Source organism: Cyprinodon tularosa, unplaced genomic scaffold, assembly GCF_016077235.1.
Source record: "Cyprinodon tularosa strain WSP-4 unplaced genomic scaffold, ASM1607723v1 ctg506, whole genome shotgun sequence".
NCBI lineage: Eukaryota > Metazoa > Chordata > Actinopteri > Cyprinodontiformes > Cyprinodontidae > Cyprinodon > Cyprinodon tularosa.
The window spans coordinates 243,793-259,711 of NW_024039237.1; the positions used below are offsets into that span (position 1 = coordinate 243,793).

General features: G+C 39.5%; 1 protein-coding gene across 1 annotated transcript in view; it reads left to right on the forward strand.

Moving 5' to 3' along the window:
- Positions 1 to 280: 280 nt before the first annotated feature.
- Positions 281 to 15,919, forward strand: part of LOC119795254 (pleckstrin homology-like domain family B member 1) — a 117,288-nt gene continuing 101,649 nt past the window's right edge. Inside the window, 3 exon segments of the mRNA XM_038303148.1 lie at positions 281 to 437; positions 5,041 to 5,164; positions 11,645 to 11,815. Of these exon segments, the coding sequence (XP_038159076.1) occupies positions 378 to 437; positions 5,041 to 5,164; positions 11,645 to 11,815 (355 nt within the window). The 5' untranslated portion in view covers positions 281 to 377.

Below are 15,919 nucleotides of genomic sequence, written 5' to 3' on the forward strand. Positions count from 1 at the left end.
AATGCACTAATTTTAAGAAGTACTTAGATTTCATTTTTTGCAGTGTAGGACTAAGGTGTGAATTGATTTTAGGTTGGGGTTAGGGATGAACCTGTAATGGTTAGGGTCAGAGTTAGGCTGTAGGAATCAATGGAAAGGCCCCACAAAGATAGAGACACATGTTTGGGTGTGTGTGTGTGTGTGTGTTGGGGGGTGTAATCTGTCTGCCATCTGTTTTCTATCTTTGTGAATCACACCTTGGATGTGAGGGTTTGTAGGCAGACGGGAGAGAAGGGAAACCCCGGTTGGTAGAGTTTGATGTTCATCGTTTTGCTTTCGTCCTTCTTCCTTCCCAGGATCTTCATGTGTCGCAGGAGGCTGTGGACAACTCAGTGTACATGGACCGCCTGAACAGGAACGTGCCTGAGCTCGGACGGCAGACTCACCAGGTGTTACAGGTGAGCGTGTGCTTGAGGAGGAGAAGGAAGAGAGTTCGAAGGCTGTAGCAGAAAGACGGCAGCAACTGATGTCATTGCTGTTGATGTGGTTGATTTGACAGATTCATGTTGCTCTAACCAGTGGGGAATTTACTATTGGGCAATACTAGGCAGTCGCCTAGGACCCCAAGTTCCCGGGGGCCCCATAAAACTCTGTCTACATGTATGGTTAATATAGCTTTTCCTTATTTGTGAACATTAATTATGATTTAAAAAAATCCTTTTAATGCCATCAGAATGTTTATAATATTAAGTGTGTCTCAGCCCCCCCTTCAGTGTCCACCATATTGGATCAGTCCATTTGCTGCACATGTTCAGAAAGGTCCAAACAGACAGCAGCAAACCATTTGAAAACAAACCATGCAAAGAGCAGTGTTGCCAACTTAGCGCTTTAGTCGCTATATTTAGCCACTTTTCAGACCCCTCTAGCACTTTGATTTCTAAAAAGCTCCTAGCGCCAAATCTAGAGACTTTTTTCTGCTACTGGAGACTTTGGAGACAACATCTAAAAGCAGCGAACTCTGCTCTCCAGAGCAAGTAGATTGGTAACCCCGCCTCCTGCTCTCCTCTATCTTGTCTGCTGTCATGATTCATGCAGCTATTATTTCATCCAAATGAAAAATGGAGAACAGATAAGCAGATCATGGCTTGTCTACAGTGAAAAGAAGGACTGGGTTATTTACTTTGGCCTTTTTGGAAACACAGGAAGGAGCAATCAGCTAAGTGAGCTTAGTGCTTGGAAAAAATCTTTCATTCCTTTAGAGACAGCATGAAAAGTCAGCTGAGTACAAAACATAGAGAGGAAAACAAGAAGAAAAGGGACAAGAAGAGAGGGACACAACCTAGAACAGATAATGGATGTCTATTCTATTAACATTTCTCTATCTGTAGAATGGGGCTGTTTGATGTGTTGTCTTCTCAGTTCAGAGGGCCCCCTGCCTGTCTTTGCCTAGGGCCTCATATTTCCTAAATCCGCCCCTGGTTCTAACTCCCCTAAGATGATAAACACGGTTAACAGCAGTCAGTGTGTGGCTAAGCACCCTGGGTAATCAGACAGACGGCTACAAGGAGGTCTTTGTTTCCCACCTGCTGCCTCCAACAATCCGATTAGACCTTAATGGGAGAAGTCTGTGTGAGGAGTTCTCCTCCTTTACACTAAACTGTAAAAGATTGGCAGGAGAAGTTAGAAGAATGTTGAGGTAAAATATGGCCGAGCAGAGTGACCTCACTTCACCACTTGGGAGCAGCAGCACACAGCAGATAGAAGAGTATGAATCCCAGCGCCTCCCCACTGCTGCCATCACTCCCTCTCAGCCTCCCCAGCATAACTCAGTGATCCTCTTAGGCCTGACCCCCCTTTACTGTTAGACCACCTCAATCAGTTAATCCCTGACAAACACAAACAGCAGGAGAACCAGCCAAGCAACCGGGTCAGTGGTCCAATCGCAATTTGGACACAAACAAACAGAGAAGCTGGGAAGAGGCTAAAAAAAAAATGCAGCCAAGTTATGTTTTAAAATGCAAAACTGTGCAGAGATCACATCAGCTGGACCAGGACAGAAACACCAACTGAAAATACCGAAAACATTTTGATTTATTAGAGATGAAACCAGCCTGTTGAGACAGACTGGAACCAGTTTCTCCACCTAATAGATGACTTAGGTTATACATTATCACTATATTGCATATATTGCGATATTTTTGCTTCTATCAAAATAAAATGTATAGATAAAAAAGCAACATCTGTTTATAATCATTAGATGATATTGATTGTTCAGTTATTTTGGTGGCCATATTGCTTGGGTTTTGAGTCAGTCCACATCTTCCACTGTGACTGTCTCAACTATAGATATGGCCGCACAGCGCCATCTGCCATACTGGCGGTGCAAAGGCAGCCCATTTTCCCGCAGTTTTAGGTAAAAATGTTTTGCTTAAAATCGATATTAGGAACTAAAATTTTGATATTATATCAGGAAGCCAAATTTATTTTTTCCACACCCCTATAGAAGACTGGTTTTTATTTATTTATTTATTTAAATAAATTTTTGTTTACATGTGGAGCAGTAGTTTTTGGTGTCAATGAGATGCTGGGTCCTGTATTAATACAACAAGCAGCATAGAATCATTATACCAGATAAATCTGCCACTAAACAGCAGGCTGACATGCTGGACCAGTTCAGTTCATGTACAATGGAGCCTTTTTAATGCTAGAAAAAAGCTGCTTGATTAAATGACATAAAACCTTGTATGTACACCAACACTGAGGGTTATAAAGTCATAAATCTCATATGATGATCTGTGGTTACAGATGGTTACAGTAAAAAAGTTATATACAGAATTCTCTTTAGTCAGAATGAAATAGAAAAAAGGACTTTATTATCCTTAACTTAGCTTACAAATTCTCTTCAGTGTGCAGAAAGCTTGAAAAGCACAAAAATTTTTTTCCATCTGTGGATCTAAAAAGATTTTGAAAAAAAATTGAGTTTTATCTTAAAGATCAAAGCTACAACAGATTCATAAAAAACCATCAGTTAAACATATATTACATCCACTAAATGTCTGAAGTGGTGCTGAATAAAAACAATAATTTTACAGAAAAGAAACAAATGTACCGGTAGTATATCAATAACTGTTTTATATATTTTCAGTGGTCCAAAATATATAAATATTTACTTCTGGTTACCGTGCCAACAATGACACAAAATGATTGTGAATCAATAAGAGTAGTAGGATGAAGTGACTTAAGATGAAGCTCAGAAAGGCAATTGGTTAGCATTAGCATTAGCATTAGCGGAGCTGGCAACCAGCTTGTAAACAGTAGAAGAAAAAAGCGAGTAAGAAAAACCAGTTGAAACTCGGTGTTCTGTCAGGGCAGCATACAATACGCATTACATTTTTGTTGTAGTTTTATGCATAAAACAACAAAAAAAAGTCCTTCACTAGGTCTGCTAGACACATTAGCTTTAAAAACACACATCGCATGTCCGTTTGAAAAGGGTCTTATTGAAGAATAATCTGGATTTTTTTCCCAGAGAATTTAATATTTATAAGGAGAAGATTCTACAACTCGGCTGACAGGACATGAGGTTTATTTGTTTTCAGTTTGTTTAATATGGGCGAGATGCGGATCATTTTTTAAATTTATTATTTTTACATCACATGAAGAACTACTGAAATTATTTCAGATTTCAATTAAATAGATTCATTAATTCTGCAGTGGAAAAGGAATTACTTTAGGGTTAGGATTAGGATTCACACGATGCTAACAACCTACTGAGCCTACTGGCACAATCTGAAGCCATTCTATGGGACCAAGAGCATGCATATTACTAAGAGCATGCTGGCGTGATGGAGTATGCTGTGCTGTCAGAGCACAGGGAACAATTGGCTGTTAGTGGCAGTGGGAACAGCTCACTGACCCGTGTCTATCCGGGTCAAACGACTCGGCAAGCAACCCGTGTTAAAATCACCTCAGCTCTGATCAGCATGCTGTGGGAACACCAGGGCCTGGTTTACTAAGCACCGTACGGATGTCAACACACGGCGCCAGTCGCTTCTTCTCTAAATAGCAGAATCAACTCTGTTTACATTCAATATAAATGGAGCAGCTCTGGTGAGAGGGATTCAGACAGATAATAGAGTGAAACAATAAAGCACACTGACTACGTCCTGGCTTCCTTCCATGTTGCTCTCCATTGTTTACTTTCCTGATTTTTGTCGTACTGGTAAAATCATCAATGCTAAGCCAGCCTGATGATGTCACACCTTACTGGCAGCCACATAGCTGTTAGATGAGCTTTTTCAGCGAGTGGGAAGGGAACCAAATGCAGATTGTTAGTGGGTCGACCCCTGTTTGAAAAACCCATGTTAACCCCATAATTTCAGTGAGAAAGAGGCTTAAGAGGGAGAGAGGAGGTAAACTTGTAGTTTAGTAGCTATCAACTTTAAGAAAAAGTATTCAGTTTGAAAACTTTACTAACAAACATTTTTGAAAGAAACCTAATCTTCCATAGCGTTTAAAATACATGGACACAACTTTCTGGAAAGGCTGAATTTTATCAAGCTGCGACCCAGTTAACGTGCTCAAAGCATAAAGTTCTTTACTCAGCAGAAAAAAAACCTAATTTATTCAGTGTTTGAAACCCTTTGCTGGTCTAGCTTTAAATTGCTGTGCTGGGATTAATTCAAACGAAAAGCAAATTCACTGAAAAGCAGAATTGACTTTATGTTCAGGCTGCGCTGACGGCACCTAACGCTAGTTAGCTCTCTAATTGAGGATGGGTGTTGCCATGGCAACCTCCCCCTCCCTTCAAATGTGAGCTTAAGGCAGAGCCTATAAGAGGAAGAAAACCCCACTCCCACCCCACCCCCACACCCATACCCTTTGCCTGGTGTGTAAACAGGAAGAAAGTGGGTGGTTTAAATGAAGGGGAGATAAGAAGAGACCCTCTGTGTGTCTCGAATGCACAAGGAAAGCTGTAAATTCTTTAATTAGCTAATTGTATTATCATCATCATCATCTTTCTGTTGAAATAATGACATCTTGTCTAATGCTTGTCTACAGAGTACTCCACTGGATTTAATTGAGACCGGAAAGGGGCTGAAGTTTCAAGCGGAGCGCCCCCACCTGGTCAGCTTAGGCAGCGGACGACTGAGTACCGCCATCACCTTGCTGCCCCTGCCTGAGGGTGAGCCAGCTGTTTGGACTCTAACCCAACCAAGCACTTGAACTAAAACGGAGAAGACAATTGTGCTTTTATTACTGTACTTCTTATTTTTATTTTGCAAATATTGTTTAAATTGGGAAAGTTGCAACAGATGCAGGGACAGACGGGGACTAATGTCTTCCTCCTGGCCTCCCCATCCATGAACTGTCTCACTCACACCTCTCAGTGTTTATTGTGGAAGCAATAAGATTCACTTTAGTTTTCATTGTTTTATAAAGGAGCAATGACCAACTGAAGGCCCTACTGTTTAAATAGTAGAGGAGATTGGTGTTCTGAAAATTCCTAAAAACATTTTAGTCTAAAAAAAATAATTTTTATATCAGGATGGATCTTAAAGTCTAAGCCAATAAAACAATTCACTTATATCTTATTCTCTTCATAATGCTCACCTGTGACAGCAAACACCAACACTGTATTGGTCGTTGCTTTTTCCAATGTGATGTTAATTAGGAAAAAGAAAATCTATGGATCTTTGGTTTACCTTTAAATTTAAATCGACAGATTTATGGAATAATGTTGACATAAATTACAAACTGAATAAGACATGTCAGTTTCAATTAAATTCTAATTTATAAAAGAAAAGAGTTTTAAATGAGAAAAATAAATTTACATTCTTATATTGAATGCCCTGCTCTATGCTAAACTTGTAGCTTCAGTAGGTCCTAACTGAAAGGTCCTGATTTATTTTTGGTAATATGCGACAACCAACATCAACTGGATTTTTTCCAATAGTTACGGTAACACCTTTTTCCCTATAATAGAATATATTTTTGAGTTTCAAACATTGTTCTTATTAAATAAGAACCGCAAGTGGAGCAATACTGGCCGATACTGGGTGAAGAGAATGGCAGAGACGTCCCCTTGTTAGTTGGACAAGCTGGAAAAGGAGGAAGCCTGTCAGACTCGGCAGCCCCATGTTAGTCACGAGGCTCTTCTTGGAACATCTGGTGGATCCTTTGGTCAGGAACGTATTCAGCTTATCTAGTGACCATCGATGATCAATACTTGGCAAAGTGTAGTGTGCATTTATCATCCATTAGATGCTTGGACACTCATCTAAAATGGCGTAGCCACTATATAGTGCCCTATGTAGGGGATAGAATGGACTTTACGACACAGCCACTGAGCCTGAGTGGACAATGTTGCTCTCTGCCTTTTTTGTCCATCCGTAGCTTAGGCCGAAATGGCTGGAGTGTTTGTGCCGTACCTGTTACTGCAGCATCCCCACAAACCCAGTGATAGAAACCGGTAAAAGGGGATGCCATCACGCTGATGAAGGAGACATCATGAACATAATTGGCTCATGGGACCCTTAAAACAGCAGGCAGGAATAGTATGCCACTGCCCAGATAGTCACATAGGCAAGAACTCTAGCCTGATAGGAGTTTGAAAAGACCACAGAGAAATCTGTCGGCCCTTAAAGCAATTCTGGCAAACGATCTGGCGCTTCATGAGGTCGAAGCAATGCTTTTCTGACACTGTTTGTAGTGACAATGGGAATCTGCTGACCCTAAATGAGGACATTGTCGACAATGGAAATAATATTTTTAGGATTTCCTCAACCTTCATGACACGCCTTCAGTGGCGGAGGAAGAGTTTGGGTGCTTGGAGCAGGGTTCGATCATCAACCAGGCTGAGGTCACTAAATGGTCAAAAAATGTCACAGTGACAAGGCTTAATGGATGAATGAGGTCCTGTGTACCTTAGGTTTATGGATGTTGTTGGGCTGTCATGGCTGACATCTCTGCAACAGGTTGAGAGCAGTGCCCCTGGATTGGCAGACTGGGGTGAGAGGGTGCATTCCAACTATAGGGGATCACCTCAACCTTGTTGGGAAGGCCTATGGCAGCTCACAGCTGAATATGAAGCGGCCAGGATAAGAATCACCTTCTCCGAGTCCAAGGCCATAGTCTCTACTGGAAAAAGGTGGCTTGCCTTCCACAGGTTGGAGAAAAGCTCCTGCCTCAAGAAGAGGAGTTTGAGTATCTTGGGGTCCTGGAGAAGCGAGCGGCAGATCAGTAACTGGATTGGCTGTCTCTATAATGCACGCTGCAGCAGTCTTGTGTGGTGAAGAGTGAGCTGAGGTAAAAGCCAAAGCTCTTGATTGACAGGTCATTCCAGATTATACGTCACCTATGGCCTTGAAATGTGGATCGAAAGAAAGAACAAGATCCTGGATACAAGTGGATCAATTGAAAAGTGTGAGAACAAAATAAGAAAATTCTATTTATTCATATAATAAATTTTCTTAGAAAAAAATGTCAGGTGCTTTTACAAACATGCTAAATGTCTTTTCCACATCATTTAACCATTGACCGTTTATCTGTCTTTTAACATCAGTCCAAAAATTCTTTAACTACTCAGGCCTCGTCCAATTAGACATGTCTAATTACTTAACCCAATAAATGCACTAAAGAGGAGATAGAAACACATTTATCGGTAAAGTTCAGACGTAGTGAATCTTTACATGACTTATTGGCTGTTTCTGCTGCCGGTGTCCTTAAATCCAGCATTGAATAGTTAAATACACCCTTCTTTTGACATCATAGGATGGCATGATGCACAGCAAATACTAGCTGACATGATAAAGGGAAGTACAACTTTCCTGACTGTACCATATTTAATAAAACTTTGCTTCATACCTGACCTTTGTGTCATAACTTTATCAAGAGCTCGGACCCACATGCAGAAAAAGCAATTTAGAGAGACCAGGGAAAAAATTTAACAGGTTTATTGAGGAGATTATGAAGAATCCAGTGTTGCTCTGAACACTGCTCAACCGGAACTGGAAAGTGAGAGGAAGACACTGCGATTAGTTCAGGCTCAGTGGGAAATTTGATTCTCGAACTTGAAGAGAAGAAATAGATTGCTGACTCACGTTTCCAGAAAAGTGGTTGACTCTTTGACTCCAGTCGGTGTGCGGTTGTTCCTGTGTTTGTCTCATCCGGTGGAGGGCGGACAGGGTTTACCCAGAATGCAGTGGTTTGTAGGTGAACGGAGAAACTGACTGCCACTTGGATTTCCTGCGGTACTTGAACGGGTTGATGTGGAGATGAATCCCTTGCTCAGTGTGAAGCTCAAACGATCCCTTGAAGGAAAGTAGATCCAAACCATCAGTTTAAATCCACAACTCAGTTTGAAGCTCAGATGATCCTTCCAGGGACAGAAGGTATGAAAACATCCAGTTTGCAGGATGACTTCCTGCCGAGAAGCAAAGACAAAAATAACAGGGTTATTGACAAAACTCAGCTTGGCTAGAGTACCCCAAAATTGACAAACACTCTGGCATTAAGGTAGTGGCAATCAGCAGCTTAAGAGCACTCCGTTAACGAGTTAACCATCAGCAGGTGTGTGAGGAGGCGGACCAGAACCAGGCGCCTCCTGGTGGAGGAAGGGAGACAAACACAAAAACACAAACCACACAGACAGGAATCCTAACACTGTGGTCCGTGCTGGGCTTGTTATCACTCCTTCCTGTTCATTACAGCCAGACGTATGATGACATTATACTTTGCTTCATCCGGCAAATTAGCTGGAAATGCATTTAACTCTAATTTTGTGGACATTATAGTGCGCTCAAAATTCATATTAAACACTTCCTCTCACTGCCGTTGACCATAAAATTGTGAAATTGCAATTAGTGTTGGGCAGGTGCCATTTTTTTTTTTGTTTCTTTTTGTTTTTTTATTACCGATACCATCTATTTGAATTTGATGTGTTAGTATATATAGGAAGAACTGCAAACTACTTGAATGTAAAATAATTGCCATCATGGCTTTGTCAAGCTGCTGCCTACCTTTGTGTAGCAGGAAAAAGACTAATACAAAGTGAATCCAGTAGAACTGTTTATTGCCTACCTGGAATGGGTGACAGTAGTTGAAGAAACTTTTGGCTCTCAAATGGTATCGGTGCCCTGTTTGTTGGTACTCGCCGATACTGATACCACCATTTTCACAAAAGTGAATTAACAGTTCAAAAATGTGATTAACTTCTGTTCGTAAAAGCTCAATTAATGAAATATATAGCTAAAATAGCACACTACAAATATATATATATATATATATATATATATATATATATATATATATATATATATATATATATATATACATATATATATTAGGGATGCACGATATAATCGGCCCCCTATCGGTATCGGCCTTAAAACTGAATATCGGACATCGGCCACCCCACCGATATTTAACCCGATATTTGATCAGCTTCTGAGTCTAAAGTCTAAAAAAGTCTAAAAAAACAAAAAAAAACAATACTACTACTTCTTCCTCAAAAACTTCTTTTTTACAGACTTAAAAACTTCTAAAGACTAGGGAAAAATATTGATCCATTAAAATATCCCAATATCTTCATATGCTGATATATTGCCATTTAAATACACCATATCAATCTCTTTTACTAATGAAATATTGCTATATGTCATCGTTATGCTACGAAATCCCCCGAAAATTCACGAAATTTTGCCATATTTTTATATGTTGATATATTGACGCGGTATCAATCTATTTTACTAACAAAATCTCACTAGAATTTGCAAAATATCACGAGAGTTTGTAACAGAACGCTGAAATTTCACAAGATCTTGAAAGTAAAATAGATCGATACCGTGTTTTTAAAAATCAATTTGATATCAGCATATGAAAATATATTTGAGTATATTATTTTTCAAAGTGTCAGAAATGGATAACAAAACTGCTATTTTCAATGACTACTTGTTTTTGTCCAGCTTTAACATCGGTATCGATATCGGTTATCGGCTACATGAGTTTTAAAATATTGGCATATCGGATATCGGCCAAAATCCCAATATCGTGCGTCCCTAATATATATATATATATATATATATATATATATATATATATATATATATATATATATATATATATATATATATATATATATATATATATATATATATATATATATATATATATATATATATATATATCATAGGATGGCATGATGCACAGCAAATACTAGCTGACATGATAAAGGGAAGTACAACTTTCCTGACTGCACCATATTTAATCAAACTTTGCTCCATACCTGACCTTTGTGTCATAACTTTATCAAGAGCTCGGACCCACATGCAGAAAAAGCAATTTAGAGAGACCAGGGAAAAAGTTTAACAGGTTTATTGAGGAGATTATGAAGAATCCAGTGTTGCTCTGAACACTGCTCAACCGGAACTGGAAAGTGAGGGGAAGACACTGCGATTAGTTCAGGCTCAGTGGGAAATTTGATTCTCGAACTTGAAGAGAAGAACTATATATATATATATATATATATATATATATATATATATATATATATATATATATATATATATATATATATATATATATATATATATATATATATATATATATATATATATATATATACACCAAATGATAAGATGAAAATGAAAAAAAAAAGTGGAAAATACTTTCTTCATAAATTTTTTGTGGTCATCAAAATGTTTCAGTGTTATTCTATTGGCAGAATTTGTCACATTTGGAGAGATTTGGAGATGCTGGTGACATCAAAAGTTCAAATCCCCACAGCTCTGGAACTGTTATAACTAGATGTCTGAAAATGTCTGCAGTTGTGATTGACATGAGGTAGAACAAATGTAATACTCTGAGACCTGCCTATCCTACGCTATTTATCCTCAAGCATGTCTTTATTACTGCTGAGTGATGTTTGAACTGATGCAGTTTTGGCTGTTTTTTAGTCACACTATTTTCATTTATATTATCAGAACCCAGAAGGTGTTAGCTTTCAAATAATGTAATACACATGTAATTTGGGCTTACAGTTCCTCAGTTTTTTTGTTTTTCCATTTGGGTATGTAAAATAGGCGAGGATTACCCAAAATTAGGTGGGGTTTAATGGAACATGAAAGTAAAAAAAAAAAAAAAAAAAAAAAAAAACTTTACTTTATTGCAACAGGAAGTTTTTTTTTTTTTTTTTTTTTTTTTTTTAGCAATTGGTATATTTCCAAAAATATTCTGCCAAAAATCCAGGCAGCCCTTTAGGTTTCAGTGTTACGGTTTATGGTGAGACAGCTAGCTGATGCGAAAGCTAATGCTGCCAAAGTCATGTCCGAACTGGAAAAATAAAACATGGTGGCGCAGAAGGACGTAGGTATCAAATCTATTTGTCAGAATCCATGATTGCTTTTTAAATGACAAACAGCAAGAGTTTTACAAGCACAAGTTGTGGATCCCCATGGCATCTGCTTCTGTTTCATTTGTTCCCTTAAAATCAATCTTTACAAGACCAGCACTAGATGTTCTTGTCCAAATCATTGTAATATGTGCTGAACGCCCCTCCTTTCCCTGAACCGATTCGACCAGATGAGTGCTTTATTAATACATTATAGAAGATGCGTATTTCTGATGCAGCCGCTTCTTGTGGACTAACATGTCTGCCTCTCTTCAGGACGCACCACTCTGGGATATGGTGCAGTGGACATCAACATCCAGGGCCCTGGGGTGGCAGCCCAGCACTGTTACATAGAGAACAAGTCGGGGATCATCACTCTGCACCCTTCTGGAAACCTCTGCGCTGTAGATGGACTCCAGGTTCAACAGCCAATCCGTCTGTCACAAGGTAGGAGTCTTTCCGTCTGATGTTCATGCAGTCTGACCCATCGGCTCCACCTGGTGGTAGAAATGCTGAATCGAAAGAAAGGCCAATTCATTTGCTGTGTCTAACACGATAGGCAAGGCAAATTTATTAGTATAGCACAATTCCGTACAAAAACAATGCAAAGTGCTTTACATGATTAAATATAGGCAAATAAAACAGAATCAGAGAAAGTAGAAGAAAAATAAAAAAATTAATAATAAAAAAAATGCAGAAACAAGAAAGAACATTAAAATCAGTTGGACTAAAGAAAAAAAAATGAACTAATGATGTTTCAGTTGAACTTTTTAACTAGAACAGTCGAAGGCAATCCTAAAAAAAATGTGTTTTTAGTCTTGATTTAAAGGGACTCAGGCTTTCCGCATGATAGGAATGGTTTTTAATCATGCCCAGAAGTTTGGGCGAGGATTGTTCATCATGCCTGATTACTAACCTGGACAGGTTTGTGCTTGAATTGAATAACATCTATTTATGTCTAGAAGGCAGAAACGGAATCTGCATAAAGCGTCTGGCCAGGGGCGATCCTAGCATCAGAGGTTTAGGGGTGCTGAGCACCCAAAGAGCTGTCTGGCAAGACAGGATTCATTTCACTGTCTTCTACACATATTTCTGAAACATGTTCAGAGCGTTTTGCTGATGACTGACTCTATCATAATGCATCGTATCTGAGACGTGTGCCAAAAACCTAAGCAAAGCAAAAAGCAGCATTTTTTCAGAAGAATATTCCAACCAACTAAAGCAGGGTAACCAATTAAAAAACAGCGGGGTCCGAATAAAGAAAATCATCAACCAGTAAAGGTCCAGAGACATTTTTAATTATAATCTGTTACTTTAAACAGAATTTAACACTGAAATAAAATGAGTTGTTTTCCAATTTAAAATCTAAAGTGTTTTTTTTTTGAAGTAGAGACAACAATCATTCAGTTTGGTAGTTAGACAATTTCCTCATTCAAATATTTTTTTCGTTTTTTTTTTTCCCCCTTCTTTTTTCTGTCTTAATGTTGGCAGTGGGCTTTAGGCTGCCCTGCAAGGCTTTAAACCTGGGTTTAACCGGAGACTAAGCCATTCTCAAGCAGATATCAAGGAGCTCATTTTGAGCCTGGATCCAGATTTATTATTGATTCTGTTCATGGTGGAGAATCCTGCTTCACAGCAGCAGGTTGAGCCAAACATCCTCTAAATGTGCAGGGTCATCTTTGAGCACGCCATTTCACTTTTCTTTCACCAGTTCACTGCAGTTCTTCCAGCAGTCCACACTTTCTCTGCTCTCTTTTTCTCATGGTCTTCTCCTTCTTTCCCATCGCCCGGCTTGCCACAGGTTTGCCTGCTGTGTCTAAAAGTAGCAGCAGCAGCAGCAACCCAGACTGACAGCTCATTGCAGAAATCCCAGAGTCTCCCTGATATCAATAGTTGTGCACGGATGCCCGTGGGTCGGATAAATTATATTGGATTTTAGACTACGCAAGGTGTGTTTTTTTTATGAGAGCGTGCAGGCAATACAGTAATTTGTGCATCGTGTGCGGATTAGAGCTACTTGGAATGCGCAGGCAAGAGGAAGGGGGTGTTGGTAGGAGGTTGCTTGTGAAACCTGTGCAGCGTATCTGTCCAAAGTGATGCTCTGTTCAACAAGCATTCCAGGCGACTGGTTGTCAGAGAGCGCGTCGGTTGGTTTAGTCAGAAAAATGAGCCAATAAGTTTCAGTTTACTCTCTAACAGACAACTAGTTACAACTCAAAACCGTGTATCCTGTGAAACGGCAGAGCTTGAATCCTCGATTAAAAAACGAAAATATAAGACTCATTTTACAGCACAATATACTAAAGCACACGTGTGCAGAATTATGAGGCGAGTTGTATTTTTGATTTTTGATCAACCCAAAAGACTCCTTAAGATCAAAGCTTCACATTTTTGGAAGTTGATGTGTTTTTCTTTTTTTTAGATTTGGACATTTTATGAGGATGTCTGTGTGTGCAGGTTAATTTTACTGTGCAAAATTATTAGGCACCTTAATGAAAAACAAATATATACCCATCTCACTTGTTTATTTTCACCAGGTTAACAAATATAGCAACTCAAAATTCAGAAATAAACATTTGCAACATCCAAAAACAAAACAAAAACAACCAGTGACCAATATAGCCACCTTTCTTCACCATGACGCTCTAAATCCTTCCATCCATAGATTCTGTCAGTGTCTTGATCTGTTTGCGATCCTCATTGCGTGCAGCAGCCTCCACAGCCTCCCAGACACTGTTTTCCCTCCCTGTAGATCTCACCTTTCATGAAGGACCACAGGTTCTCCATGGGGTTCAGATCAGGTGAACAAGGGGGCCATGTCATTATTTTTTCTCCTTTTAGACTTTTTCTGGCCGCCATGCTGTGGTGTATTTTGATGCGTGTGACGGAGCATCGTCCTGCATGAATATCAGGTTTTTCTTGAATGATGGCGACTTCTTCTAGAACCACTGTTTGAAGGGATCTTATAGAAACTGGCAGTAGGTCTGGGGGTTGATCTTGACTCCATCATCAATCTGAAAAGGTCCCACAAGCTCATCTTTGATGATACCAGCCTATAGCATTACCCCACCTCCACCTTGATGGCATCTGAGTCTCTGAAGTATGGCCCAACTGGTGGCTAATGGCTTCCTGGCAGCTTCTCGCTTCATCCTTCTCAATTCATGGGGAGTTATTTTGCGTCTTCTTTTTTCAACACACTTCTTGCGCCCCTGTTGGCTATTTGCCATGAACCCCTGATTGTGCAATGATCCCGCTTCAAAAGCTTGGCAATTTCCAAACTGCTGCTCCCCTCTGAAAGACATCTGACAATTTTTGTGTTTTCAGAATCTGTCAAATCTCTTTTCTGACCCATTTTGCCAAAAAAAGGAAAGGTTACCTATTAAATAAGCACACCTTATATAGGGGTGTTGATGTCATTAGGCCACACCCCTTCTCATTACAGAGATGTACACCACCTGCTTTACTTAATTGGTAGTTGGCTTTCAAGCCGATACAGCTTGGAGTAGGACAACAATGGGGAGTTCAGTAAGGATGGCTGATTTATTAGGGAAGCATCAATCAGATAAGATAATTAAAGCACTTATTAAATATTTAAAAGATAAAGAATTAGCTGGGAGAATTTAGTGTGTGTATGTGTGTAAGTATAGATAGAATTTAATTTCATGAAGATATAAAGATATATAGGCATTATATTTCTGAATTACATCTCCGTCCAGTTGATGGCGGTAATGCACACAGGATGCAAACTGCCAGAAAACTCAATAGAATAATAAGAAGAAGAAGAGTAGGACAACATGCATGGAAAAGATGATATGGTCGAAATACTCATTTGCCTAATAATTCTGCACACAGTGTAAATCCATTTCTAGTAAAGATGAAGAATGATGACACCGTGGCGACTTGAAGAGTCGCTGGCCTTCACTGTGTATGTATGGGGCACGTGCAGGTCGGTTGTCTTCCGCTGCATCCATTCGAAATTTCCCCTCTTTCCTTTTTTTTCTGTCATGATTTGTGGACATTAAGATCAAAAGAAAAGCATCATCTGGTCAGACCCTGTAATTCAGTGAAAGGATGGAGTCAGAGTAGAAAAAAATGCATGCCCAATAGAAGGCCAGTGACTGGGAGTTGCTGGGAAGTGGGCTGCCGTTCATCTGTTTGACTGGGAAAGGCCATTTTGAATGGCTGTTACTGTAGAAGCATCTCTAGCCTGCATGATGCTGCCATGGGTTTCAAAAGGAGGGAAAGTGTTCTTTATGGAGCTTTGAATCTTTTATTTTAGTCTCCACCTTCATGCTTCCTGTGTTCCCTACAAAGCCTGCTACAAACCCTGAGGATCTCTGCAGCTCCGCCAAAGTCACAGTAGAGCTCTTAGCTGCTTCTCTGGTCAATGTTCTCAAGCCTGTTGGTCTTGGTGGACGTCCATGTCCTGGTAGCTCTGCTGGTAGCTCTGGTCCATCTTCTCTACATGATCAGATTATGTAATAATCAGAGCTCTAGGAGATGTGCAAAGCTTAGGTTCTTGTTTTGAAACCTAACCCAGCTTTAAACTGA